The following is a 27,829-nucleotide window of genomic DNA, read 5'->3' as shown; positions in this document are numbered from 1 at the left end:
TGTTTACGCACTAACTTCACTCGAGGAGCGATTCAAGGTAGCTGCGAGGCTACCTTGAGATTCTGGAGTAAAGCGCTCGAGCTTTCCTTCACTCAAGGCGCGTTTCAAGTGGAGGGCGATTTGGGAAATGAACAACCGCCCTCAAGGAGCATTTCGAGTGGAGGGTCAAGTCGAGGTGCGTTTGTGAATACGGGGGTAGGTGTCGCTCTCAAGATACGCCAGTTCCTTTGTCGAAAGAGAAACTGAGGCTTCACTGATACAATCAACACCACGCTTCTTGAACTCAAGCGTTTCCAATATCTCCCTTGTCAGTTGATCATCAGCTGTGTTCAAAACACAGGTTCTATCCAAATCTGGGATGCACTTATGAGCCTTACAATGCGCACTTATATGACCGGAGTTCTGGTTTTCCATCTTATATCGATGCTCCGAAACGTCTTGGTTTGATGTGTGCCAAAGTGAACGCAGGAAATCGGGAAAACAAACAGGTGTGCGCAAAAAAACATGGGCAGAAACATGTCGGATGTGTAAAGAAAGCAGTTTATTCGGCTCCCTTGTCGTGTGGTTCATCATATGTAGGCCAAACGGGCAGATGTCTGGATGACAGATTGCATGAGCATCGATATAAGACGGAAAACCAGCTCTCCGGTCATGTAAGTGCGCATTGTAAAGCTCACAAGTGCATCCCAGATTTTGACAGAACCTGTGTTTTGAACAGAGCTGATGATCAACTGACAAGGGAGATATTGGAAGCGCTTGAGATCAAGAAGCGTGGTGTTGATTGTATCAGTGAAGCCTCAGTTTCTCTTTCGACAAAGGAACTGGCGTATCTTGAGAGCGACACTTAGAAGTTATTCTGTATCTTGGGTTCCTTGTGCGATGCAGATGACTGCCCTGTTTATTCTTGTTGTTTTGATCCTTGACAGCAGCTATATATTACTATGTCAAGAAATAAAACACTCAGTTGTTAGTGCGCCTACGTGCTTGTCTCGTGTCTCCTTTCTTCGTGTGTTGTTTTATTCGGCGCCGTCTTTGTAATCATGCTTAACCAACTAGCCCACCAGCACATGCTCAGTGACTGCATACGAAGAAATTAATTGAACTTGAATGGGGATTGCCTACTACAGTATCGCTAGGCCTAGTGTGATCTACAAACTAGGTGAGCTTCCACATAATGTTTTCGAAATGTATCCAAGTCATATTGACCGCTAATAAAAGACGAGGACAGTGGAAGAATACCGCCCGTGTCGTCCTGTTGTGTTCTATCTTGGTATTTTATTCATCTACAAACTAGGTGAGCTTGCACATAATAGAACGACAGAAAGCTGAGGTAGTTGGTAAAGATTCATTATGCAAACAATGGTGAGGCGTGCAGATAGGACACAAGCGTAGAGAAGTGGACAACACGTGCGTTCTATCGTGTTGTCTACTTCTCTACTCTTGTGTCCTGTCTGCACGCCTCACCTCTTTTTTTGCATAATTGCACATAATGTTGTCGAAATGCATCCAAGTCATATTGACCGCTAATAACAGACGACGACAGTGAAAGAATACCGCCCGTGTCGTCGTGTTATGTTCTATCTTGGCATTTTATTCATCTACAAAGTAGGTGAGCTTTCACATAATGTTGTCGAAATGCATTCAAGTCATATTCACCGCTAATAAAAGACGAAGACAGTGAAAGAATGCCGCCAGTGTCGTCGTGTTGTGTTCTATCTTGGTATTTTATAGGCGGTCGGTGTGACATGCAGTAAATACCAACTAGGCGAAACTCAAGTTCTCAAGTGCCAGGAGAGCAGGTACGAAAGCAGGGCCACAACACAACCTCTCGCCGTTGGCGCGAACAGGTGGAGGAGCCAGCAAGTGGTCAAACCAAGCTGTTCACATTCACCGTGGTGTTCGAACCGGAGGCGACACAGGAGGACGTGTTCGAGCACTGCGGCATCAAGCGTCTCATCGACATGGCGCTTGACGGGTGAGTGAAATGCAGACACCACGTGCGATATTGTGCGCGATCCGTCGTGCGGTTATTCGCACTAAGAGACGCACCTGATACACTCCCAACAGGCGTCCACAGAATGCGGTGTCGGATCGCAAGTTGCATGCGCTACCAACTCGCTGTATTTGGTCGCACCGGGTAGCACCATCTGTAGGTGGTCCCGTGAATGCTGTCTACACATGAAGGCGCCGGCCGGACGCGTGTCGAGCCCGACACTCTACCCAGCTAGATGAAGCATGTGTACGCTGCAGCAAAACATATGAAAACCACCCGTATCCTAGTGGAATGGGAAAGCATTCACCCAGCTAGACCTGTAGGTAACGTATACTTTCCAGAAGCGTTTGGATTTAAAGTGAGCGGAAGCGTCAATCGATCAGCAGTCGAAATAAGCGAAAGACGCTTAGAGTATTGATGGAAAACAAGCAGGGAAGAGATTGATAAGACACGATCCGTTAAAGCGCAGGTAGCGCTGCAAGGGAGATAGAGAAGTTTCGAGGAAGAGAAAAAAAGATGATGAAGATGTATGGAAAAGTCGCAGTTTCGCCCCAAAGGTGAAGCAGCGATTGCGATAGCAAATTTGTAGGTAGCTATACGAAGTAAGGATAGTTGTTTTATCGGCCGCATAAACTCGTAAACTTTTCACTTACTAACTAAATTAACAATGATCTAATGTATAAGCGCGGCTGAACGAGGACGTAGAAAAAAAAACAGACACACAAAGACAGCGCTGTCTCTGTGTGTCTTTCTGTCTGCTTCCTCGTTCAGTCGCACTTACACATTCTATCGTGGTTTCAAAACAATTACTCGGCAGCGTGTTTTAACAAAATTAACAAGCACGGTGTTACGCGCGCACAGGTAAACATTGCTTTTCCTTTTTTTTATATATATATACTACGATCTTTTACAAGATCTTAAGCAGGGTGGGAACATACAAGTACAATCGCACAAACATACATTACAAGCAATCTGAATTTGAAATTTGTAAGTAACGTAAACACATCTAGCTTGATGAGCACGGAAACTCTCTGTCAAAATGCTGGAGTGAGGAATCGCGGCAGCAGCAGCGATTCCTCACTCCAGCATTTTGACAGAGAGTTTCCGTGCTCATCAAGCTAGATGTGTTTATGTTACTTACAAATTCAGCAGCAGCGATCGAATTGACCTTCGTGCATCTCCCGCTTCAACGCGAACGAAACGTCGAAAGCACAGCTCATACGAACCTACCGGCACTACGCGCACTCCGCAAACATAGCAGATCGCTTTGGAGATGAAGCACGCGCGGGCGCGCACTGCCCAACCACACATGGTTAATCGTGCGCGTCTGGCTACGCGCCACGCGTCTGCGAGGCCGTGCGCGCCTGTCCTACGCGTCTAGAGAGGTCAGACGTGCAGAAATCGCGCGCGTCAAGGATATATATCAAAACGTTTATTAAAAAAAATGCAGAAAGCGAGTGGTTGGAGCCCCTAGTCCAGGGCCCCACTGGCTTGAGCGGTCCGCCGTGCTTGGTCGAGGAGCGCTAATTGCATCTCCCGATCCTCGCTGGCGAGCCAAGTCTCCCACTGCCCCCTTCCGGAAAGTTTGCCGGCTATTTTTGGTGTATTCATTTTGGGTGGCCTGTTCTGGCAGTCCCACGTAATGTGGGCGAGAGTTGGCCGGCCTCCGCACCAAGGACAGCGAACGCTGTACAGCGTTGTGTGAATGGCACCCTAACACCCTAACACCCTAAAAGCCAGATACCTGGGTAGCGACCCCATACAACCCTGCCTCCTAAAATATGAAGGTGAACCAAGACCAGAACTGGACGCTCCCATCACGGAGGAAGAGCTGTATGCCGCGGCACGAGCCTCACAGCGCAACACTGCTCCCGGAGTTGACAAAATCACCAATGCCATGATTAGAAACCTGAGCCCGATGCACATCCAGGACTTGACCTACTACCTAAACGAGGAACTCTGGAGCAAGGGCCACGTACCGAACGAGTGGAAACACGCGGAAATCGTGACCATTCCCAAACCCGGCAAGAAGCCCGCGATCGACGCCCTGCGTCCCATCTCGCTGACTTCGTGCCTCGGCAAGATGTACGAGAGGGTCATCGAAACCCGCCTCCAACATTACATTGAGGACGGTGACCTCTTCCCGCCCACCATGCGTTCCTAATCCTAAGTGAAGAAGTTCTCAAGGGCATCCCGAAGGGAGGAGAACACCTCCTGCTCGCACTCGACCTAAAAGGGGCCTTCGATAATATCTCTCACGAGGCCATTCTCAAGGGACTGAACGACATCAGCTGCGGGGAGCGCATCTTTAATTACGTTAAATAGTTCTTGACGGGCCGCACGGCAACCACCGGAATAGGCCAGACTCGATCGGATACGATCGGCGTGCCGAACAAAGGAACACCGCACGGGGCGATAATCTCCCCGATTCTATTCAACGTCGCGATGCTAGCGCTAACCAAAGAGCTGCGGAAGATCTCCGACCTAGGTTGCGCCCTGTACCCAGACGACATCCCGCTCTGGGCCACCAAGGGCTCCCTAGCGCGAAAAGAGGCGACCCTTCAAGAGGCCGCGACGGCCGTGGAGAGATTTGCGGCAGCTAGCGGGATGCGTAATGCGCCCGAAAAGTCCGAGGTGATCCGGGTGCACGGAGGAGGAATCTACAAGTCCTCCGGCCCTATCGACCTCTATCTTGAGGGCCAGAAGATCACGGAGGGCAATAAGACTAGGATTCTGGGTTTTTATGCGAAGCATATTACTAGAGCTCAACCCAGCTCCTCAGGCGCGGCGGTGTCGCCTTCAATTACCTTTGACCCCATGCCATACCACGTGACACCGTGACGTCACGACAGAGGAGAAACGGGGCTCCAACTCGCGCCGTCGCTCGCGGCGTCGCGGCGGTATATAAGCAGCTGCGCATGTTTCTAGGTGGCTTTGGCTCAACTCTTGCAAGATGGGCTGGGTGGGAATCGAACCAGGGTCTCCGGAGTGTGAGACGGAGACGCTACCACTGAGCCACAAGTATTTTTTTTCTTTATTGCACTGAGCCACGAGTACGATGCTTCAAAGCGGTACAAAAGCGCCTCTAGTGAATGCGGTGTTGCCTTAGAAACGAGCTGTTTCTAAGGCTCAGGCGTGCGTCGCTTGCTCAGGCGCGCATTTCGTTGCCGCGCCGAACGCTGCGTTGCTCGACGCTCACCGCGTCCAATGCGGCGCGCGTAGTCGCTGCGCCGCAGCCCATTGTCTTACACCCCTTGGCGGGTCGACGGGAACGCTGTCGCGTTCCACTCTTGAAGGCGAAGCAGAGTAACGCATGAGTTGTTTCTTCGTCTAGCCGAACCAAATATAGCCAAGCAACAGCAGTTCACCAGGCTAAACAGTGGTTCAACAACTAAAATAAAGGCTAGTATGCTTCGCATCCTGGGCTTAACCTTAGCTAAGCCACAGCCATTTTTTTTGGATCCAAAGCAACCTGAAAGCCTCCCACACCATCCAAACCCTAAGGTCTGCCACCAACTAGATCTCGCGGATTATAAAACGAATTACAAGAAGTCGCAAGGGCATGCGAGAAGAGGACACGCTTCGCCTTGTCCAGGCTCTGGTGATCAGCAGAATAACGTATAGCATGCCGTATCACTATCACTCGTTAAACAAACGCGACCAAGAACAAGTCGATGCCATCATCAGAGGCGCGTGCAAAACGGCGCTGGGTTTCCCTGTCACCACCTCAAACGAGAAGTTAGTGGCCCTTGGGATCCACAACACCTTCGCTGAGCTGTCGGACGCGGTTATCGCTTCGCAAAAGACCAGACTACAGAAGACGGCGGCGGGCAGAGCCATCCTCCACCGGACCGGAACGGCAACGGAGCTCCGTGCCCTCGATGGGCAACGATCACTCCCGCCTGAGGTCGGAGGCAAGATCAAGGCGAACCCGATACCGAAGCACATGAGCCATGAACTCCATGAAGGACGACGCAAGGCTCGCGTCAACAGACAGCGCCGACAATTCAAGGGTGACCCGTACGTAACGTACGTGGACGTGGCGGCGTACCCTGTAGGGGGCCTCTTCGCGGTAGCCGCCGTGAACTGGACAGACAACTCCTTAACCCTCGCGGCCTCCGTAAGATCAGAGACCCCAGCTGCGGCTGAGACCATAACCGCGGCGCTGGTAATAAAGCAAGAAGACAGGGTAGGCAGGGAAGTCCATGTCGTTACCGACTCGCAACAGGCCTGCCGTAACTTTACCAACTGACGAACACCGTTGCTGGCGGCTCAGATTCTAGGCCCGAGGCTGCAAGAATACCATCAAATCACGTGGACGCCGGGCCACGCGGGTCTGGAGGGGAACGAAAGGGCGAACGTCCTAGCTCGAGCGCTAATCAACCGAGCGGGGCAAGACGAATCGTCTCATCAACCCCACCCTTTACCTTCATGCCCCTGCCGTCCAATTACTGCGACCGACTCGAGATCCAGCGACTCAACCGCAGGATTTATCCTCCGCCTCACAGAAAGCTCTGCACTGAAGATGCCGTAGCTCTCCGACTTATTCAGACAAACACATTTCCAAACCTACACAGATACAGTAAAATGTTCCCACATACATATCGCGGCATCTGCCCCTGGTGCGGCGACACACGCCCTACACTCTTTCACATCTCGTGGGAGTGCGGGGGCAAACCTCAACACTTAAAGACGCCTAGCACGTCATTTGAGCGGTGGGAGGTACAGCTGACCGGCGATACCCCGGCGGGTCAAGAAGCTTTCGTCCAGCAAGTACGTCGAGCAGCCATGGCCAGTGGAGTCCTGGAATGAGGACACCACCCACTCGACCTCAAGCTCAAACACCTCGATGGTTCGAATAAATGTTCTCTCTCTCTCTCTCTCTCTCTCTCTCAATTAAAGGTTTGGAAATGGGTGCGTCTGTATTCGGCGCCAGTCATAAGAGTCCTGCCTGGATAGGTCAGGGCGTGGTCGAGTGTACTTTCTTCGCTCGCGCCGCTGGTGCTCAAGGATGTCTCTTGGTAAAAAGGGGTTTTCGTCAGAGTGGTCGGCCGCTCGGTTGATAAAAGCACGAGCTGCGCCGTCCGCTCTTTCATTGCCCTCGAGTCCTGCGTGACCCGGGCACCAGATGATCATGTGTTTCTGCGTTAGGTTGGATCCTAATAGGTGAGTGGCGCTGTGTGGTAGCCTCCCGGTGAGGAAGAGTCTACATGCGACTTAGGAATCTGTTAGAGTTACCGACGATTGTCCTAGAGCGTCCTTAGTTTTAATAGCTAGCGCGATGGCTGAAGCTTCTGCGGTATTCGCAGATGCAACTCTAGCCGTGGCGGAAGTCACAAGCCCTTGATTTGCGGCCGCTCCTACCACTGCGAGGGCGTATTTGTAAGCACCACATCGAGCGACATCTGTGTAGACTGTATCCGGGTTTCCAGCGCGTCAAGGAGGTCTTGATCTTGGGCGTCATTTTGAGCGTACGCGACGGAAGTCGCAGCTTGTGCACCGACGTCACGTGGGCCGCTTGTACATTTCCAGCGGTTCGGAAAGGTTGTTGAAGTTTTGGTTTCGTGTCGCTAGAGTACAGAGGCTATGGAGGCGATCAACAGCGAAGCGCTGATCGCCTGCGTTGAGGCTCGACCTGCGCTTTGGTGTCAGGTGAAACACAAGCACCACAAGAACACCCACATGACGAGGTGCTCGTGGATCGTCCTGCCCAACGCTGCCCAACAGGTGAGCACGCGGAATTTCGTACGGGCGTCATACCGCAGCAGTTTCAGTCGCGATCGAGCCCGATCGGGTTCGGATTTTGTGATCACGATTACCTGTACTGCGCAATCTGCGTAGAACCGATCGTGATCGAGAAATTTGATCGCGCTCGATCGCTATCGAAAGCCTGTCTGGAACCGGTATAAGCTGGCGCTCTCATCAGCCGACTCGCAGATGTAGAAAACGTGTTTCATCTGTGCAGATGACGTTATCACAGCGCTGCAGAGGTGATGGAATTCCTTGGGGAATAAATTTCGATGCCTTGGAAGACGCTTCAGAAACAAAAGAGCCGTGCCGTGCCAGACGACGTTCAGGACGACGCCATCTGGCTGTTTTTCCCACGAGATGATGTTCCTGCGCTACACAATGGAGTGTAGAGCATAAGTGATCTTGAAGTTTCCATCTTAGCCGCCTTGTTAAAAATGAAACACGGGATTCTAGTGCTTTCCCTTTACCACGTCGACCGCTGATGCCGTATGTTTATATTATAGCTTGCGATGCACCGAATTTATGGCGATCGACTCAAAATTGTGCTTACGCAAGTAAATCGACGCGCAGTATGCATTATATTCAGCTTTGTCTAATTGGCGATAAAAGATTTGTGCGGCATCGCTGCTCCGATTATCGCATGTTTCGTTAAATGTGATCTGGTAAGGGGACATATAAGCAGTACAAGCATAGCTTTGTATATATATTTATTTAGGTACCCACAAGCTTGCAGTGGAGAGCAGAGAAAGCAGAAATATAGGTACAAAATGACAAGTAAAATAGCACATAAAAACCTAACTTAATAATGCATAAGACAGAAGTACAGAGAGTATCACATACAAACTAGGAAGATGAATAAAAAGAAAGGCCTTGCATGGTGCACACACAAAAACAAAACACAAAAGATGCAAGAAGTTTTCTTTAATTCTGTGCACTGATCCTAGAAGGCAGCATGCAAGTCAATGGACAGTATTTAGCCGAGTATTGAACGTTGCTATATTCACGTGTGTCTTAGGCACTGCAATGAACAGTTTTAATTTTGCATTTTGTTGCTTGACAGCAGTGTGCAAATCTGTGCTTCATCGCAGACCCTCGAATTTTACCTAGCTTGCTCAAGGATTCATTCAGTGCCCTCATGCTGTATGAATAAATGCACCTTTCAACGACATTATCAGCTGTGTAATTGATAATGCTTGTTTTTGTGTCTGCTCAGCAGTGTCCTTACCTAATTATCTGCTTGCGGTTATTCTGCGAATACCAAGCGCTGTGGTTACTGGTTTAAGTGAAGCTTTCACGATATTTGTGGAGAACTATGTTCCTGCTTAGCAAAATTTCCAAGACCAGACGATCCAGTTAGACACATTTTCACTGTGCATAAAGTGATTACTGGAATTTTACATGCGAGAACCACGACCTAGTTACATTATTATATCCGGTATTTGCACTATGTCTGGTACTGGTCAGTAGCCAGTAGTCAGCCGGGATGACAATGGTTCAACGACTACATCAATATCAGTACGAAGCCTTCAGTAAGATCTATTGGGCAAGACAGCAGCGGCAGCGGTGGGAAATTCCAAAGAAGCAAAGATAGCTTAGCTTTAAGAAACCTTCTGGAAGGGTTTGCGCGCTAAAATCAGCTTCACTGAGCTAAAACGCCCTTCACAAGGCAGATGGCAAGATGACCAACATGACTATACATAACTTCCTAAATACAAACAGCAAATACGCTGACTGCTACGTACACAGCTTCACACTGTGTTTAGACATACATTCAATTAAGAAAAACAATTTAGAGTGAGATGGAGTTTAAAAACAAATGAAAGGAAAACAAAGTTACAAGCCAAGAACATTTCATGTAGAAAAACTCTAACAGCAAAGAGCCTTATGTTAAAGGAAGACGTAACAATACTACTACACTCTAAGAAAAACACCCTTTGAGTCGTATCTTGCCACACAACAATAAACGTCATCGGTCTTGTCCGCAATTCCTTTCTTTAAGGCTGCGAGCCCGGCACTTCCCAGTAACGAACGGCATGCGCGTTATCAGCATGACATAGCATTGCCGACAGGAAAGTAGCGGGCGCGGCATTTTCAAGCAAGGAAACGTAAGAAGGCAGATGATTATTGTTGTGTGGCAGATATACACCCCAAAGGGTGTAAACATTTTTTAGAGTGTACTCTATGTTTAGAAAGTACAAGCGTAGGTCTTTCAACATAAATTTTATTAAGTGGTTGTACTGATTAAATGTAGTGGAATGCTTGCTGCTAATTATTTCGAAACTGAAACATTCCAGATATCATGCACTGTTTGAAGTACAAGGTATGACTAGGTTTTAGGCATGGAGATCTCATAAGAACTGTTTAAATCCATAAGAAGCATAAAAATAAATATAATACAAAAGCTACACTTCAACGCATACAGAAAATGTTCATTCTGGTTATGTATGCAAGCCACTTTCGTCCTCACAAAACTGACTCATAGCTTGGGCGTTGTTCTCTAATAAAATGACACCTTAAAACAAATGTGGATTGACTTGAGCCATTACGTATTTTTGCACTCAGACCGGCATATTATTTGCAGATTGACAATATGTGCTAAGGTTGTTACGCTCACATGCAGGATGTCCGCGAACCTTCCACCAGTGCCCCCATCGAGGGAGGCGGGAAGCGCCGCGGACATCTTAACAAAGATGTGCCAGTTTTCTGATCTGGCAACGCTTGAAGTGCCGTCACTGTCAGGTGAAGAGTCACAAGCGCCAGCATCGACTTTGTCTTCGACGTCGCACGATTCTGTGGAGTCCCGGGACATTTTGGAATCTCTTGAATCCCCCGGGGCTTCAAGAAGTGCTAGTTCCTGAGAATTCCGAGGCACACGACAGCAGGCCGCAGTCACAGGCGTCGCTGGCTTGAGCAGGCAGTCACAAGCTCGACACGTTGGGAAGCATTGCTTCTGAAGCGACGTCAAGAGGGAGGAAAAGGAAAAAGAAAGATGAGAGTCAGTTAATATTGGAGGAATTGGGCAATGTTTCAAGTGCAGTCAATAGATGCAAACCACAGGACGACCTCGAACTTTTGCTGTCTCTCTGCTCAAACATATGGGGGAAGTCAGTGAGGATAAGCATCTCGGTATGAAAATTAAATTGAGGCAAGTAGTAAATTCAAAAATTAATGTTTTTTATTGTATACATTTTGTATAATAAAGCCAAGACACAATGAAACAAAGCAAACCATTGAGGAATTTCATTACTTTCTAATAAAATGGAGAAATAAGGAGGAAAATGAAATTGGATGAAAAGTTACCTTCCCATTGATGGGAGGCGAACCCACAGCCTTTGTATTATGCTTGCGTTGCTTTACCAATACAGCTGCAGCAATGGCTATCCCTCTGCAAACTTTCTTGAGCATATGTGTGCCTGTACTAGATCTCGTTCTGGTGGTGTTAGCCAGTGCTACTTGTGCAACAACACTCCCAGAGCCTAATCTAGTACACGTAAACATTCTAGGGAATTGATGGTGGAATGGCCTTCACTGTAGCTCAATTTGTTTTGGGTTTAGCTCCCACCAGTGGCAAGTTGTATTTCGTCTACTTTCATTTCCCTTCTCCTTGTGACCTCGGCATTAGAAATAAAACTATATACAGTTATTTTCCTTTATGCTTTACTCCGTTTTCTTGTCTGCTTGTGTCATATGAAAGCTCCTCAGTTCTTTTTTGTTAATTTTACATTGTGTTGTATTTGTATTTTTGTGCATAATTATTTCAGAATTTCATGAAGTTGATGTCTGTAGGCCTGGTTGGTTGGTCATTGCTGCTGTAGAGATCTGTGAACATGTTTTAGCAACACACCTATGATAGAGAAACAAGCACTGACTTGCAACTAATGGTTTGTTGTTACAAGACAGGTGTTCATCGCGTTCATCTGTCCTTACTCATTGAACCTCTCGTGCAGCAATGAACCTTTTTGAGTTCACCACCTGTGCATGTAGAGTTTGTGCGTGCATCTACGGCTGTGTGTACATGCCTGTAAAGAAAAAGAAATGTAATGGACCTGTTGAGTCGGCTGGCGCTCATCTTGATAAGAGCACTCTGCGAAGTGCGCATGCGCCACTAAGTGTTAAAAGCAGAGTGCCCCTTGCTAGCGGCTCTCTTTCTTGCCGAGCCTCAACCCACAAGCATGGGTCAATAAACGTCGTTCACCCGGAACTTGTCTCATCCTTCCGGCACGCCTGGCGCAAAACGTAACACGTGGCGACGAGGATGGGATTTTGAAGAGTTGCGCAGCGTCAAGGAAGGCTAGTGTTCTCGGCATTCAGCCTCTGCTCAGTATCGACGATTGAAGAGTGCTGCTTTTTCTTTTCTTCGCTGACTGATATCATGAACGAAGAAGCCAGTGCAGGTTCGACGCAGTTTGCTGCTGAACTGGGTCAGATGGAACCGTTCGACGTATCCACGAATGACTGGGCGTCGTACGAAGAACGGCTGACGTCGTTTCTTATCGTCAACCGCGTTCCCGAAGGTGACAGAGCACATGCATTCCTGAGCATCATAGGCCCCAGTACCTACATTCTTCTGAAATCGCTGGTTGCCCCGGAGCTGCCTTCCGCCAAGAGCTTCGAGGTACTAAAGAAGACCCTGGGGGACCATCTGTCGCCGAAACCGTCGGTCATTGGCGAGCGAGCAAAGTTCCACAGGAGGCAGCAAGTCGAAGGCGAGTCCATTTCTGATTACGTTGCCGAGCTACGGAAGCTAGCACGAACCTGTGATCTTGGAAGCGCGTTAGATGAATCCCTCCGGGATCGCTTCGTCTGTGGCTTGTTAAGAGAGGATATACAGCGAGTGCTGTTCACGAAGGATATCAAGCTTACGTTTCAGAGAGCGGTAGAGCGCGCTGGGGCTATGAAGGCGTCAACGAAAAGCACTGCGGAAGCCCGTACAGGTGTGTCTACAGCCAACCCCATGCATAAGGTACAGGCGACTTCGAGTGTCCAGTCGCAGGCATATTTTCGCTGCGGGTCGCCGAAACATTCCGGCAAAGCGTGTCCCCACGTAAATGACAAGTGCTACAAGTGCAACAAAAGGGGGCACCTGCAACGAGTTAGCCGTAGCACCTCCGGCACGTCGCGTGGGAAACGCCCCATCAAGGACACTGTAAAAACGTTATCGGTGGTATCCCACTCGGAGGTGGTAGCCGTAAAGGGCGTATCTGCTCCCAGTATTGAGCCCATCATGGTACCGATGAAAGTAAATGATGTGACAGTCCCTATGGAGCTAGATACAGCTGCCGCCGCCACGGTCATGCCTTTCAAACAATACCGCCAATTTCTTTCATCAGCCAGGCTCAACCCGACAGAAGTGAAGCTCCGCACCTATACAGGAGCCCTGGTGATCCCAAAAGGCGTCGTGCAAGTCAAGGTGCAGCACGGTGGCAACACGGCGAGCCTTCCTCTATACGTCGTCGACCAGGAAGGGCCGCCGTTGCTGGGTCGGGAATCGCTTCAGGCAATTAGGCTAGAGTGGAGCAAAATCTGGAACGTCCACCATCTGCCAAGGTCAGAGCTGCCTTGTTTAGAGGAAAGGCTGCACGCTTTGATCGCAAAGTACGACTCTCTATTTAAACATGAGTTAGGCATGATTACAGAAGGGCCGAGCTGTATTTCAAGCCTAATCAGGCACCGAAGTTTCTCAAAGCAAGAAACGTGCCGTTCGCACTGCAAAAGGCGGTTGAGCTTGAACTTTCGAAGATGGGGAAAATGGGCATCATAACGGCCGTCGCCACATCAGATTACGCGACGCCAGTGGTACCCGTTATCAAGAAAGACGGTGGCATACGCCTCTGTGGCGATTATAAGGTGACAGTGAATCCGTGCCTTGACGTCACACGTTACCCGTTGCCGAAGGTCGATGACTTATTCGCGGCTCTGTCTGGAGGCACACATTTTTCAAAGATCGACCTGAACCGCGCTTATCCGCAAGTGGTCATGTCTGATGCCTCAAAGCAATACCTGACCTTGAACACGCACAAGGGATTGTTTGTAGTCAACCGATTACCTTTTGCAATCGCTTCCACGCCGGAAATTTTCCAAAAGAAAATGGACACGATGTTGAAGGACCTCAAGGGTGTTTGCTGCTACCTAGATGATATTTTGGTAACTGGGAAAACACTAGAAGACCACTTAGCTAATCTCGAAGCGCTGCTGGAGCGTCTTCAAAGCCGAGGTGGTGTCAGGGTAAAGAAAGAGAAGTGCTCGTTTTTTCAAAGCGAACTTCACTACCTTGGGCACAAAATCAGCGCTGAAGGCATTTCCCCATTGTCAGATAAAGTTGACGCACTTCTCCAGGCACCAGAGCCGAAGTCAAAGAAGCAGCGTCAGTCTTTGTTGGACGTTGTCAACTATTACAGCAAGTTCGTGCCCCAGTTAACAACGATAGCTCAACCATTTTTCAGACTTCTGCAAAAAAAGGTAGCGTGGCACTGGGACGAGCATGCTAGAGAAGCGTTCAACCAAGTGAAAGCGCTATTGGCACAACCACCTACGCTCGCACACTATGACCCTGAAAGACAACTTAGGCTGTCATGCGACGCGTCTCATTATGGTGTAGGAGCAGTCCTATTTCATGTCTACGATGACGGAAGGGCACGGCCCATTGCTTACGCTTCACGAACACTATCTGAAGCGGAAAAGAAATAGTCAACTGGAGAAAGAAGCGTTAGCCATCATTTTCGGTGTAAAGAAGTTCCACTTCAATCTTTATGGGCGCTCATTCACCTTGGTCACAGACCATAAGCCTCTTCAAACAATATTGGGCCCGACAACCGGGATTCCCACCATCGCGGCTGCTCGTTTGCAACGCTGGGCCGTTACGTTGGCAGCCTACTCGTAGAATCTTATCTTCAAGAAATCGAGCGAGAACGCGGAAGCCGATTTCTGCTCGCGTCTGCCGCCGCCATATCTTGAAGCGGAAACCAAAGAAACGGAAGAAACATTTTATTCGTTGCGATTGGACTCGTTGCCTGTTTCTAGTCGAGATATCGCAGCTGCCACATGTAAAGACCGAATTATTTGTCAAGTGAAGGAACTCACAAATGTGGGATGGCCCGCGTCGATCAAGGCTGAACAGCTGAAGCCTTTTTTTCGCACGTGCAACGAACTGACGGTACATCAGGGATGCGTCATGCTGGGCGCAAGAGTAGTCGTGCCTGCAAAGCTGCAAGGGTTCGTTCTGGACGAACTCCATGACAGCCATCCCGGCATCGTGCGCGACAAAGAACTAGCACGCAGCTACGTGTGGTGGCCAACTCTTGAGGCGGACCTCGAACTTTGTATCAGAAGCTGCACTGGTTGTCAAGAGCAACGTAACGCTCCAATCAACGCACCTCTTCACCCGTGGTCATGGCCGACTTCACCGTGTCAGCGTGTTCACGTAGACTTCGCGGCACCTTTTCAGAATACCATGCTTTTAGTGGTGGTCGACGCACATTCTAAATGGCCAGAGGTTTTCAAAATGAGATCGACAACTACAGAAAGCAGGATTCGTTGTTTGACCGAGCTCTTACCACGTTTTGGTTTCCCTGAAACAATTGTTTCCGATAATGGACCTCAGTTTGTTTCGCAGGAGTTCAAGCACTTCGTGCAGGCAATGGGAGCGCGGCACGTCCTCACGGCTCCCTACCACCCCAGCTCCATTGGGTTGGCAGAGCGTTTCATCCAGACCTTAAAGAATGCGCTGCGCAAAGACGGCACAGGAGGAACACTGCAGGTAAAGCTGCATAAATTTTTGTTGTCGTATCGCAACACGCCACATACGACGACTCGTGAATCACCAGCGGCATTGCTCCTAGGACGACGCTTACGCAGTCGGCTAGATGCCGTAAAGCCTTCCGTGGGGGAAAGAGTAGCACACAGACAGTGCACTCAGGCACTAAGTCGTCCGTGTCGCGAACGTCACTTCTTGGTAGGCGACAGCGTGTTAGCACGTAATTATTCGGGAAAACCAAAGTGGGCTCCTGCTGTGATTGTTGCTCAAACAGGACCTGTCTCTTTCCAAGTACGTGCAACCACCCCCAAGGGCAACTTCACCGGGCGTCGTCACCAGGATCAGCTGCTACGAAGGCCTGCAGAGGACGTTACCCCTAGGCATGGAACAGCTGGCGAAGTTACGACCAGCGAGTTCCTGGTTTATCCCGAGACTGCCGGCGCACCAGTTCCTTCCAGTCCACAATCCCCCATGGTAACTCCGGTTGCGCAACAGGCAACACCAGCACCCGCCGAGGCAAGACGCTACCCCATGCGAAATCGTCGCCCACCAGATTCTAAGCTGGACTCTGAATGACTGTGTGCTCCATTAAAAGGGGAGGGGGTGTTGTGGCGGCTGGCGCTCATCTAGATAAGAGCACTCTGCGAAGTGCGCATGCGCCACTAAGTGTTAAAAGCAGAGTGCCCCTTGCTAGCGGCTCCCTTTCTTGCCGAGCCTCAACCCACAAGAATGGGTCAATAAACGTCGTTCACCCGGAACTTGTCTGATCTTTCCGGCACGCCTGGCGCAAAACGTAACAGGACCTTCACCGAATCCCCGTCGGAAATTTCGGTTATATGCTGCAAGTTGCAAAGCATTGCCTCGGGGCGTTCTAGCACTGCAAGCATTTTTCAAATCGTTTTATTATTAGAAGACATAGCAGAATGGGAAAAGTCTTATCACTACCTTGACAGGAGGTGAGGTTCACTGCCAACATAGACAACCACAAGCCACATTTCTTGTTCTTTCTTTTTTTTTGCTGTTGCATGGCTCACTACCAGAGTTGGTTTAGCATGTTCTGCATTGGATGTTTTGCCGAAGTCCTTGTACATAATCAGTGACATTGAAGGCAATGCGTAAATGAGGCATTTCACCCGCCGTGGTTGCTCAGTGGCTATGGTGTTAGGCTGTTGAGCACGAGGTCGCGGAATCGAATCCCGGCCACGGCGGCCGCATTTCGATGGGGGCGAAATGCGAAAACACCCGTGTACTTAAATTTAGGTGCACGTTAAAGAACCCCAGGTGGTCGAAATTTCCGGAATCCTCCACTACGGCGTGCCTCATAATCAGAAAGTGGTTTTGGCACGTAAAACCCCATAATTTAATTAATTGAGACATTTGTACATATGACCTTCCTTCTCTGGCATGAAACAGGGCTACCTGACAGGAGCTGTGAAGAGCATGTGAACTTTAACAAATTCTTAAACTTAAAAGAAATGTAAGAAATTTCTGCTGCTGTCGTGCTGTGCAGCAGTTTAATACTTTGCAGACACGATCATCACAATACGACTTACACACCATTGCAGAGTCTAGCCATTTCAGTCCCCACACGGTAAGCAAAGGCAACGTCTTTTATATCTTGCCCAGATGCCAAGTAGCTACAATGCAAGTTGGAAAAAAATCTGTACCCATGTCTCAATTGTTTGCACATTAATTACGATGGCGTGACTTTTCTTGACAATGATTTTCATGGCTGTGGGGGCACGTCTTGGGTGACATACAAACCAAATTCTTTTGTGTACGTTAGCTACCACCTTTATTTAATGCTACCTATGCAAGCATTCCTGAGTGCATGTTTTACAAGTTGCGCAAGGTCAAAAGCGCTGAGGTAGCTTTTGTGTGATGCCACTCGATGGCAAAGTTTTTCGATTAATTTAGCTAGAACTGCTACACTGGTGATGCACTAAGTGCAAACTTTCAGTCTCTGTGATCGTGTGATAACCTTTTTCCAGGTATCTTTTCTCACGCGCATTGTCAGTAGCTTGATTACTACTTCTCTTGTTTTGTATCAGTGTTTTGTGTCCCATTCTTTATGTTTTTATGAGTTAATAAATATTTAGTTGTGTATAATGAAGTAGATTATGCATTAATATTTTTATGCATGCTCATTGTCAGTTGCTTCGTTCTTTCTTTTGTTTTGCTTCAATTATTTGTTTCCCCTCCCTGCCTTGGGTGCCAAAAGGCGGCGCGCAATAATCTGTAAGTAAATAAAATAAAATAAATGATACATTAAATGACAAAGAAATGATGTTCTTTTGTATTACTCCAATCGCACCTTATTACTGTAGGTAATAATGTAGTAAAACTTTCTCCAGAATAACCGCCTTGTCGGTTATGCTTTCTCTGTAGATGTTGAGGATTTATTTTATTCCGTCCCTCAACCTGAACTTTTAGTTGCTGTGAAGGAGACTGTCGAAAATTCAGGCCAAATCTCTTTTCAGACAACAGCAGGTGTGTGTCTCTTGATTTTTTAAAGCCTTTAGAATTTTATGTTAGTGTCACTTTTATCCTTTTCGACCTGCAGCCTTTTCTGCAGCGCAATGCATTTGTATAGGGTCCTGTGTTGAACCTATCTTGTGCGACATCTTTTTACCACATGTTGATCGTCTTTTGGATCGAGATTTTATAGGAGGCCCGGTTTTAAAGGTTTTTAGATATGTCGATGATTTTTTGATCTTTTTAAAAGTTCGTAATGGCACTTCTTTTGAAGATTCTGTACGACAGGTCTTAAGTACTTTTAACGACCATGGTAAAGGCCTGGCTTTTACCCATGAACTTCCGTAAAATGGCGACATACGTTTTTAGACCTCAGGCTGAGGACAACTAACGGACACACCTGTTGGCCTATTTCCCACGTGCAAAGAAAGAGCTTTTGCCCTATGAATCGTCTCATTGGAAGAACGTGAAAAGAGCAATTGCATCGCTCTGCATGGAATCGGCGCTTCAAAAGTCGTGCCCGCACGAAATGCTTTTTAGCTTTCACAATTACGTTCGCAGGCTTCTGGCCGTAGGCTTCCCTTGCTCGGTCCTTGCAGCAGACGCTGCAATCCTCCTCAAGAAACTTGGTCTCCGACGAATGAAGACTGGACCTGAACGCGTTAAGACCAAACCTGAGGTGATACCTTACATTCAAAAGGTTTCACACAAACTCAGAAAAGTGGCCAGCAGGCACAATGTGCCGCTTGTTTTTTTCTGCGCCAAACAAGTTGGCGATGCTATGCCCCCGCATCTGCGGTGAACGTCAACGCGGTTGCAAAAAGCAGCATGATGTCTTCGTCAGGTGTGCCCTAGGAGTGGTATACTCTATTCCCCTGTCCTGCGGCAAGGGCTATATCGGGCATCAATGACCGCTTAAGGGAACACCCCCAAAACTTAACAAAAGAAGACAAACTAGCTAATTTAGTTTCGCATGTGATGGTTTGCGAGTGCGTGCCACGGTTCAAAGAAGCAAAGGTTCTGGAAAGAAGTGCAAGCGCTAAAGCTAGAGTTTTGCTGGAAGCTTTCCACATACAAGAAAGGCGGGTCTGTGCATCAGCGATGTTTCAATAAACTTGTACTCGGCTGAGCGCACACTTCTGGAGAGATTTCAAAACCGTAACATATGGCTTTTCGTCAATTGGTCATTTATTTATTTTATTTTATTTAGAAAATACTGCAGGCCTTGTAGTGGCCCTTGCAGGAGGGGCAGAAATACAGAAAAAGACAACAACAAGGAAATGCAAGAATACATGAGTAGCAAAACAGTAAGAGTAAAAAAAAACAGTAACAGTAAAAAAAAATTTAAACAATTTCAGAAACACTGCAACAAAACAAAATAAAAAGGAGCAAACAACACTTTTCAACTGTCGCATGTTCAGCTTTCAACGCATTCAATGCTGTCTGTGTCAATAAGAAGCGATATGGGCAAGTTATTCCATTCGGTTATTGTGCGAGGAAACAAGGAATATTTAAAGGTGTTGGTCCTGGCAAAATACGGAGTTAATGACTTGGCGTGCCGGTGCCTTGTTAATCGCCCTGTTAGTGGTTGTATGTATTGCTGCGGATTTAGAGATAGCCGATTATTCTGAAGCAGATAGAGGAACTTAATCCTTTCAATCTTCCTCCGCAATTTTAGTGTTTGTATATTATTCATTTTCATTAAGTTTGAGGGAGAGTCTGTTGGACGGTATTTAGAAAATATATATATATATATATGTGTTCACTTCTTGCTCCTTGGGTGTTTTATCATTTCACTTCCCGTGACTGTTTGCGATATTGCGATAAAGAAGGCTCGCGCAGTACGGTTGTGCACAGATGTTATGATTGTCTTAAATATTGCTACGGAACAATATGTGCGATCACGAAAAGGCGAGCAGTGTGAAGACGACGACGACGAGAGAAGCTAGCGCGGGCAGTTGCCTCTTGGCCAAGCGCAGCGTATTTTCCTGCAAATATACTTGTACATAGCTTTTCGTCTGCGTCTTCCTACGTAACATATCTGGTGGAGGTGGACGTTCCCTGTACCTCGTCACGGAGCTTCGCAGTGGGCGGTACGTCGAGCCTTCCTTCATGGCTCCCGGCGACGACAACCGGACTCCCCCGGCTCCGACACCTGCTACCACTTCGACGACCTACATCACTCTCCCCGCTCCCCGTCATCCTGGCGTATTCTCGGGCAAAGATGGGGAAGACGTCGATGACTGGATCAGCCTATATGAACACGTCAGCCGCAATAACCGGTAGGACCCTACTATTATGCTCGCCAACGTAGTTTTTTACCTCGGTACCATCTAGAGTTTGGTATCGCACGCACGAAGATGAGCTCACCAGTTGGGATTCACTTAAGACACAGCTTCGGGACTTGTTCGGCAACCCCTACGGTCACCAACTTGCCGCGCAGAAGGCGCTTTCCGGCCGTGTGCAGACGTCAACAGAGCCCTATGTCACGTACATTCAGGAATTCTTGGCTCTGTGCCGCAAAGTTGACACCCACATGACTGAGTCAGACAAGGTTGCCCACATCCTCAAAGGCATTGCCGATGACGCCTTCAACTTGCTCGGTTGCAACAACGTAGCGTCGGTGAATGCTGTTATAAAAGAGTGCCGCCGCCTGGAACTCGCTAAAAGCCTACGTATTGACCAGCAGTTTGCCCGTCTGCCCAACACCCCAGCGACATCTTCCTGTGCCGACACTCCTCGTCCCAACAACACTGCCGATGTTACCAGGATCCTCCGGCGTGAGATCGAGGCCGCCTATCCGGCTGCCTTCGGCACCAGTCCCACCAACACATCTGCAGTCACGGTCTCACTGATCCAGGCAGTTGTCCGCCAAGAGTTCGAAAACATGGGTCTTCACACCATCTGCTCGGCCCATCGTCCTGATACCCGCCCGGCTTCTTCGATTCCGCCCCGTCCCGCACCTTCTTACCCACCACGTTTCCGCAACCCATCTGAATGGCGCACTGCTGACGACAAGCCCATTTGTTTCCACTGCCATCGAATCGGGCACATTTCTCGGCACTGTCGCAATCGCTGGAGTTCCCCGACCCGGTCTACGTATACCGCCTACTCTCGCCCCCCAGGTGGCCCTTCTCGTCCATATGCCGCACGCTCCGATAACGCCGCCGCTGATTCTCCTGCACCGAACCGCTCCTATTCTCGTTCGCCTTCGCCCCAAGAACGACAATCTCGCTCTCCCCAGCCCCGTCGCTCCTATTCGCCGACTCCCTTCGGACGCCGCTCCCAGCCGGAAAACTAGACGATGCAGCGCCTCGAGGTGACGCTGCATTGCTCCCTACTCCGCCAAATCCTCTACTGACGTTGCCCACTCATCTGAACCTTCTTGACGTGCTAGTCGACGGTGTTTCTGTGTCTGCACTCATAGACAGTGGGCCGCATTTGTCCGTAATGAGCGCTGACCTTCGTAACCGGCTCAAGAAAATTATCACGCCCGCCACGACGCCTGTTGTCCGTGTCGCCGATGGCGGAATAGCCCCCGTAATTGGTATGTGTACCGCCCGCGTCTCCTTCGCCGATCGCTCAACAATCGTGCTATTCACAGTCATCGCCCACTGTCCCCATGACATCATCCTCGGCTTAGACTTCCTCTCCGCACATTCTGCTCTCATCGATTGTTCCGCCAGTACTCTCCGCATTGGGCTGCCTGTTCTGGATCCTGCTGAACCACACCCCAGTCGCCTCAGTTCCGTCGACTTCGTTCGTTTGCCACCTTCGGCACTCTCCTACGTTGACCTAGTGTCTTCCCCACCAGTCCCCGACGGTCACTACATCGCAGCTCCTATGCAAAACGTCCTCCTTACACACGGGATCATAGTACCTCATACAGTTTTAACGCCACGCGCGCATTGGGGCTGTGCGGGGACCGGTGCGAGGCGCGTCGCGGCCCCGACTCCCTCTCCCCTGACAACGCTTCGCCGTGCTCCCCCACGGGTTGCAGAATCAAGCGTCCTTCCTTTCTTTACATCACTATCTATATATCTCTCTGCCCGTGCCGATCACGACGTTTGGCTGGCGTAGATCGTTTCTCCCTCCGAGACACCGAGTTCTTTGGTTCGTTCCGCTTGCTCAGGCACACGTTTCGTTGCCGCGCCGAACGCTGCGTTGCTCGACGCTCACCGCGTGATTGGTGGGTGCAAAGTCCGATGCGGGGCACCTGGTAAGTGATCGCTGCGCCGTAGCTCATTGTCTTACACCCCTTGGCGGGTCGACGGGAACGCTGTCGCGTTTCATTCTTGAAGGCGAAGCTTAAGCGTGCTTCAATTTTTAAACAAGACATATAAAATGCCGTTCGCGAGTATGATGATGATGCCTTAGAACGAGCTTGTTCACCTGTAGGAGGGATACAAGCACGCATCAAATCAATTGAACACTGTCTCGTGGCTCCATTATAGCAGTTTTCAATGTACCCATTTCCACCGCAGGTTTGCCAGCACGATCATGGCGTACGGCCAGACAGGTGCCGGCAAGACCTACACGCTAACTGGACCGCCGGTACGTTTCCATCATTCACAGAATTCGCGCAGGTTTTAGCGCGGCTTCATTGCAGTCTCATCTGCAGATATCAAGGCACGATGAAATGTGCTGTTTGTGTCCACAAATGGTTTTGCGCAACATCGAAAAGTCTTCAAGAACATGCAACCTTACCTGAATTGGAGCCCATGTCCAAATACATGGAAACGGTGGAATGAGTTTGCTCGGGATCCACTGAACCAGTTTTGGTTGGGTTGCCTGAATTGAAATGAAGAGATTGGGACTCTCTGGCTGTTCAGAGCTCTGTCTATTATGCCATTAATTATTTTACAAGGATTGCGAGAAGCCTAAAAAAACGAAACCGAATTTTCGCTTAAATTGCGCGGGTTACCGCATGACATAATGTGTGTAAAGAACACGCGCGTACTGACCCGCTTCGTGCAGTGACAGCAGAAATTTGTTGCAGAACTTATTGTCCATGACAAACTGCACGTAGTCTGGGATAGTCTGTCTGCATCTCGGCCTCTCAACGCGCTCTTTTTGCCGTGAGCCCTGGTCTCTGGACCCAGCCACAGCAGGTGGCAAGGATTTCGCTGCAGACACGAGGCCTAGACCTTTTGCCTATTCAAATTGGGTGTTGAGCTGTTCAATCCCAGGGCCAGGTAATGGAAAGTGTAAGGGCGCCGCAACAGGACGCTGTTGTGAATGAGGATGTATGGGGTTTTATGGCGCAAGGGCCAGATATGGCCAAGGAGCGCCACACACACGGTAATAGGTTTCCAATCAATGGTTTATGAAATGTGGAAATGTACTGTGAATACTGGGTGTAGCATGACTGCAAATAAGCCTAAAATCATTCGCTGTAACGTGAGCAAGATATATAAGTAAAGAAACAATGACAATGACCAGCGATGTGAGCTATGACCATAAATGTTTTGTTACGCAGGGATGATGTAATAAAATGTGTAGGTGGGCGTAGCCTTGGTGCCTCAACAGGGCCCTTGAATGCAAGGGCCTGGGGACACGTGCGCTATACTAGATGTAACGAATGCAGCAGCAGCCTCTGGTAAGAGGCCGTACTACGTAACCTTTGGACTGATAATGTACTCCGCACTCCACACTCCGCAAGAACATGGATGACGGTCAGTCTTCATCACATCTGCTACATGTAGGAGGTTGATCACCAGTCAGCAAGAGTTTGTGTGTGCTGTATGTACGCCCCATTCGTAGTCGACAGAACGGAACATCGGTTTCTCGTGATATTATTCATGGGGAAGTGTTTAACTGTAACTTAATTAGATGATGTTTATTAGAGGTTTGGGCGTCGCACATGCGTTGCCAATAGGCTCTGAATTTTTTCTGAATGAAACGTTTCAAATCTATGGCGGGGATAGCTATGGAAGCGCCTATGTCTTTTGTTGCTGTGGATGTGCCGATTTCGTCGGCGAGCACATTACCCTCTGTGCCTCTGTGCCCGGGCACCCAACACTTTATGACACGTTGATTGCATGCATAAACAGCGCACAAGAGTGCATAAAGGTCAATAATTACACGATTTTCATGATTTTATAGCGATACTGAAGCCTTGACAACGCTTAGAGAGACGGTAAATATAATTGCCTTTTCTAGATTTATATGGTTGATGTGTTTCACAGCCTATAATAGGCTGTAGGCTTCAGCCGTAAGAACACTTGTTTGCGCATGCAGAATTGCAGACAACGAAGAGGACGGACCGACTGCTGCATAGTACCCCTGTCACACGGGCACCCGCGAACTCTGTTGACATGAAACTCCCTAGCAGAGATTTACGGCAATGGAGTTGCGGCCGTGCTACGCGGAGCTGTGCGTGCTTTCGACGGAAGCCGCGTAGGACAGAAACAGCGCTGCCGCGCTCACTTTCGTGTGCAACTGCTCACATGTACGGTCGCCGTTAAATGTAGTTCTTTTTTTAACGCAGTATGTAATCTAATAAAATCACTGCAACAGAGTTTGCTATATGCTACCGTAAGACTTCGTTTCCAAGTATAGGGAAGTTGAAAGTGATGCTGGCCACACTGCGCTCTTGCTTTCGTGCGTGGTTCACGTTGTTCGATCGGCCGGTGCGCTTCGAGTTGTGATTCTGTGCTGTGTAATCGTGCGTATGTTCGCGGTGAGCTCACCTGCTTCCAGATGATTGACGAACGGATAAACAAACGAAATGGAGGAACGACATTTCCCCATGTGGCATGGCTAAGCATTGGTGTAGAGGGTAAAGGCGCTATGTCCTTAAATACCAATTAAAAGCTCCCATTACGTGCGTGTAAACGAAGGCCAAGGAAATCATAATGCTAAAATTTGTAAGTGAGCTAGTTGCGATGATTTTATTAGCGCGATTTTCTTCGCAGCTGTAGCTATCTGGAAACGAGAGTACTCCATCCAGCAGTAAAGGTCATTGCAGAACTCCCTTCGCCAAAATCTCCATTGAACTTCCTTGGCGCAAGGGAGGCCGTGTGGCACGGAGCGCAACTCCCTTGACGTAAAGACGAAGGAGTTAAGCGGAGTTCGCGAGCGCCCGTGTGACAGGGGTATTAAACACGCCGGCTTGCGAGTTTGATGGATCGGTGTAAAACTCTGGAGAGCAGTATTTCCACCGAAATTCAAGGAAGTACATTCAGATGTGAATCTCAGAAGCACGCTTACTGAATACAACAAACGATGTGTCACATTCCACGAGCTGCCACTGCCATGACGGTGGCCGCTTCGCCGGAAGCATTAGATGGTGTTCTAAAAGTGAGAAACACATTTCTTCACTGATATTCCTAAGACGCAGTGAGAAGGGCTCCGTCACTGTGAAACCATTATTAAAAAGTATGGCACACGACACGTCGTTTACAGTTGTGTAACAAGGATGTTCACGATTCGAGTTAACTTTCAGATAATCTGTGAAGGTGGAATATGGCCTCTGTAGACGGAGTGACCACTCATTTCATTCTACATAGAGGCTTTCTACAGGGCTTGTTCTGAAAGCACCGGTCGCTAGGCGGATACCTAAATGGTGCACAGGGTCTAGGATCTTCAGCGTGCTTGGAATTGCCGAACGATGGATTGTAGCACCATAGTCAAAGTGAGAGCAGACAAGGCTCCCGTACAAGTTCAGGAGGCATTTTATATCGCTACGCCATGTTGCGCAGACAATTTTTGAAATGTTCATCGTCTTTGTTTCGTGCCGTTCGCGCAAAGAATACGATCGAGCCAAGTGTCAGTCAACACAGAACCCCGTTGCTTTATTTGCTGAACTATTTATGCGTTGTGGGTAGGAGAGAGAACACGTCAAAGATAGCTTTCTAGGGCATGTGCGTTGATTCCATCGTTAGTGGGCATGCGCAGTAATGCCGAGTTGAACATGATGTGCATGTCTTTATAAAACACGATGCAGTCTTCACACATTTTGCCTTACGGTATAAGTTAGGGGATGAAGGTAAGCTTTCAGTCTAGAATTATTCCCAGGAATTTGTGTTCAATGCTCACAAATAGTTCCTCTCGATTGATTGTGACATCTGGCACTGGTGTCACGCCTCTTTTGTTTGAAAATAGTATACACGCACTTTTCTTAGTGTTCATCTTAAACCCATTTACATCCGCCAATTTAGACAATTTGTTTGATGCAGTCTGCGCCTGTCGTCTGCAGACATGTATCAATATACAAATTACACTTTTCAAAGGCCATTCATTTCGCCATTATTTTTGTATGAAGGTTCTTTAAATCAGTGCTTGTATTACATGAGCAGGTGGATCTGAAAGCAGAACTTTGTTTGCAAACCTTCAAACTTCCATAATTGTGTGGCAAGGCACTGGCATGTTGTCGAATAGCTTACACTTCCTCGGTCCTGCACCAAAGAAGCCCAATGCTCTATTTGAAGTTGGATCGCGCAAGAATTCGACTGCACACAAAGAAGAGTAACACACACAGCAGGGCGTTCTGCTGTGTGTATTTCTCTTAGTGTACCGTCGAATTGTTGTGCAGTTCAACTTCAAGCTTCTATACCAATACACCCAGTCTTTAACCTCACCAATGCTCTAGTTATTAGGCCACAATGGCGCACATCTTTGAAATGTCCCAACACAAATTAGCTCTCCAAAAATCACCACAACCGTTAAATTTTGTAGCACAGGTGTATGCATGTGTCATATGCTTTACCACTAAACCCACAGGAATCAAAGGGGCAAGCATTGACCAGCCTTACTGCTGCCGTTACCATCACCATCATGACACCAATGGACAGACAGTGCCACGTTTCAGTAAAGGGAGTGCGGGAGGGAAAGGTGTGACAGCGAGGCTTACAATAAAAATGTTCAATACCAAAATATGCTGCATGTCACTCATCCTACTTTGGCATTGCGGCAAGCTTTTACAAGTTTGAGTACATCACGTTTTGTGTAATCATTGCTCTAAAGCTGCACAAAAGGTATACTTTTTATTTTTATCATGGCGAGTTACGGCCCACTTTTCATTGGCATCTGCACCACACTTCTCCCAATATGTAATATTGCCTTGGTGGTTCATGATACCTTCACACACACCGAGTTCTACATAGCATTGGATCTGCATTGTTCTATTGCTTAAGAATTAGAGCCCTACTATGAGACGAAAATATATGATTTGTCCACCCACAATAATGCTGCTCCCCCTCCCCCCCCCCCCCAAAAAAAAAATATAACTGAACCTCTGGCATATGCATCAATAGTGAACAGAGCAAACACCCTGAAATATTTTCTTCACACAAGCCAGCACAATAACATTCTCAATGCATTTTCATTTCGCCACAAATGCATAGGCACGACCGGCTTGGCGCAACATCCACATCTCGCGCTGCAACGAATTCTGCAATGCCTCGCTGTTTCACTGTGCGGCCGACAGATGACGCATGACCAAAATTCAGCATTATGCATACTAAGTAATTTCACCAATGAAGAACCCCAAGTTCTCTATGAGATTAGCATACGTACGGTACTTCACACAACTTGTGATATACATTTATCTATATATACTTAATTAACCTCTTTCCCAAGAAACCTTATAGCGGATTTAGAATCACTGTACATGCAGGCCCACATATTACTCCTGATGGCTAGAGCAATTGCCACTTGTTCCGCCACCATGGGGTCTTTGGTAAAAATATTGATAGCATCTTGCACCTTCCCTTGAGAATTTGAGACAATGGCCGTATATGCTTCTTTACCTTTCACCCAGGCAGCATCAACTATAGCTGCCAGTTGGTTCTGCTGCTCTATTTTCTGCAACAGTGCTTTAGCTCTTGCCTTTCTCCTTTCGACATTATATTCTG

General features: G+C 48.3%; 1 protein-coding gene across 1 annotated transcript in view; it reads left to right on the top strand.

Moving 5' to 3' along the window:
* LOC126520649 (kinesin-like protein KIF12) overlaps positions 1 to 27,829 on the top strand; it is a 421,689-nt gene that overhangs the window by 79,198 nt on the left and 314,662 nt on the right. The window contains exons 4-5 of the mRNA XM_050169444.2: positions 1,848 to 1,975; positions 22,457 to 22,526. Coding sequence (XP_050025401.1) covers positions 1,848 to 1,975; positions 22,457 to 22,526 — 198 coding nt within the window. The remainder of the gene's footprint in view (positions 1 to 1,847; positions 1,976 to 22,456; positions 22,527 to 27,829) is intronic.

The sequence above is a fragment of the Dermacentor andersoni genome, chromosome 3, assembly GCF_023375885.2.
Source record: "Dermacentor andersoni chromosome 3, qqDerAnde1_hic_scaffold, whole genome shotgun sequence".
Classification (NCBI taxonomy): domain Eukaryota; kingdom Metazoa; phylum Arthropoda; class Arachnida; order Ixodida; family Ixodidae; genus Dermacentor; species Dermacentor andersoni.
The sequence above is the reverse complement of the archived record's forward strand: the minus strand, read 5'-3'. Positions and strand labels throughout refer to the sequence as shown.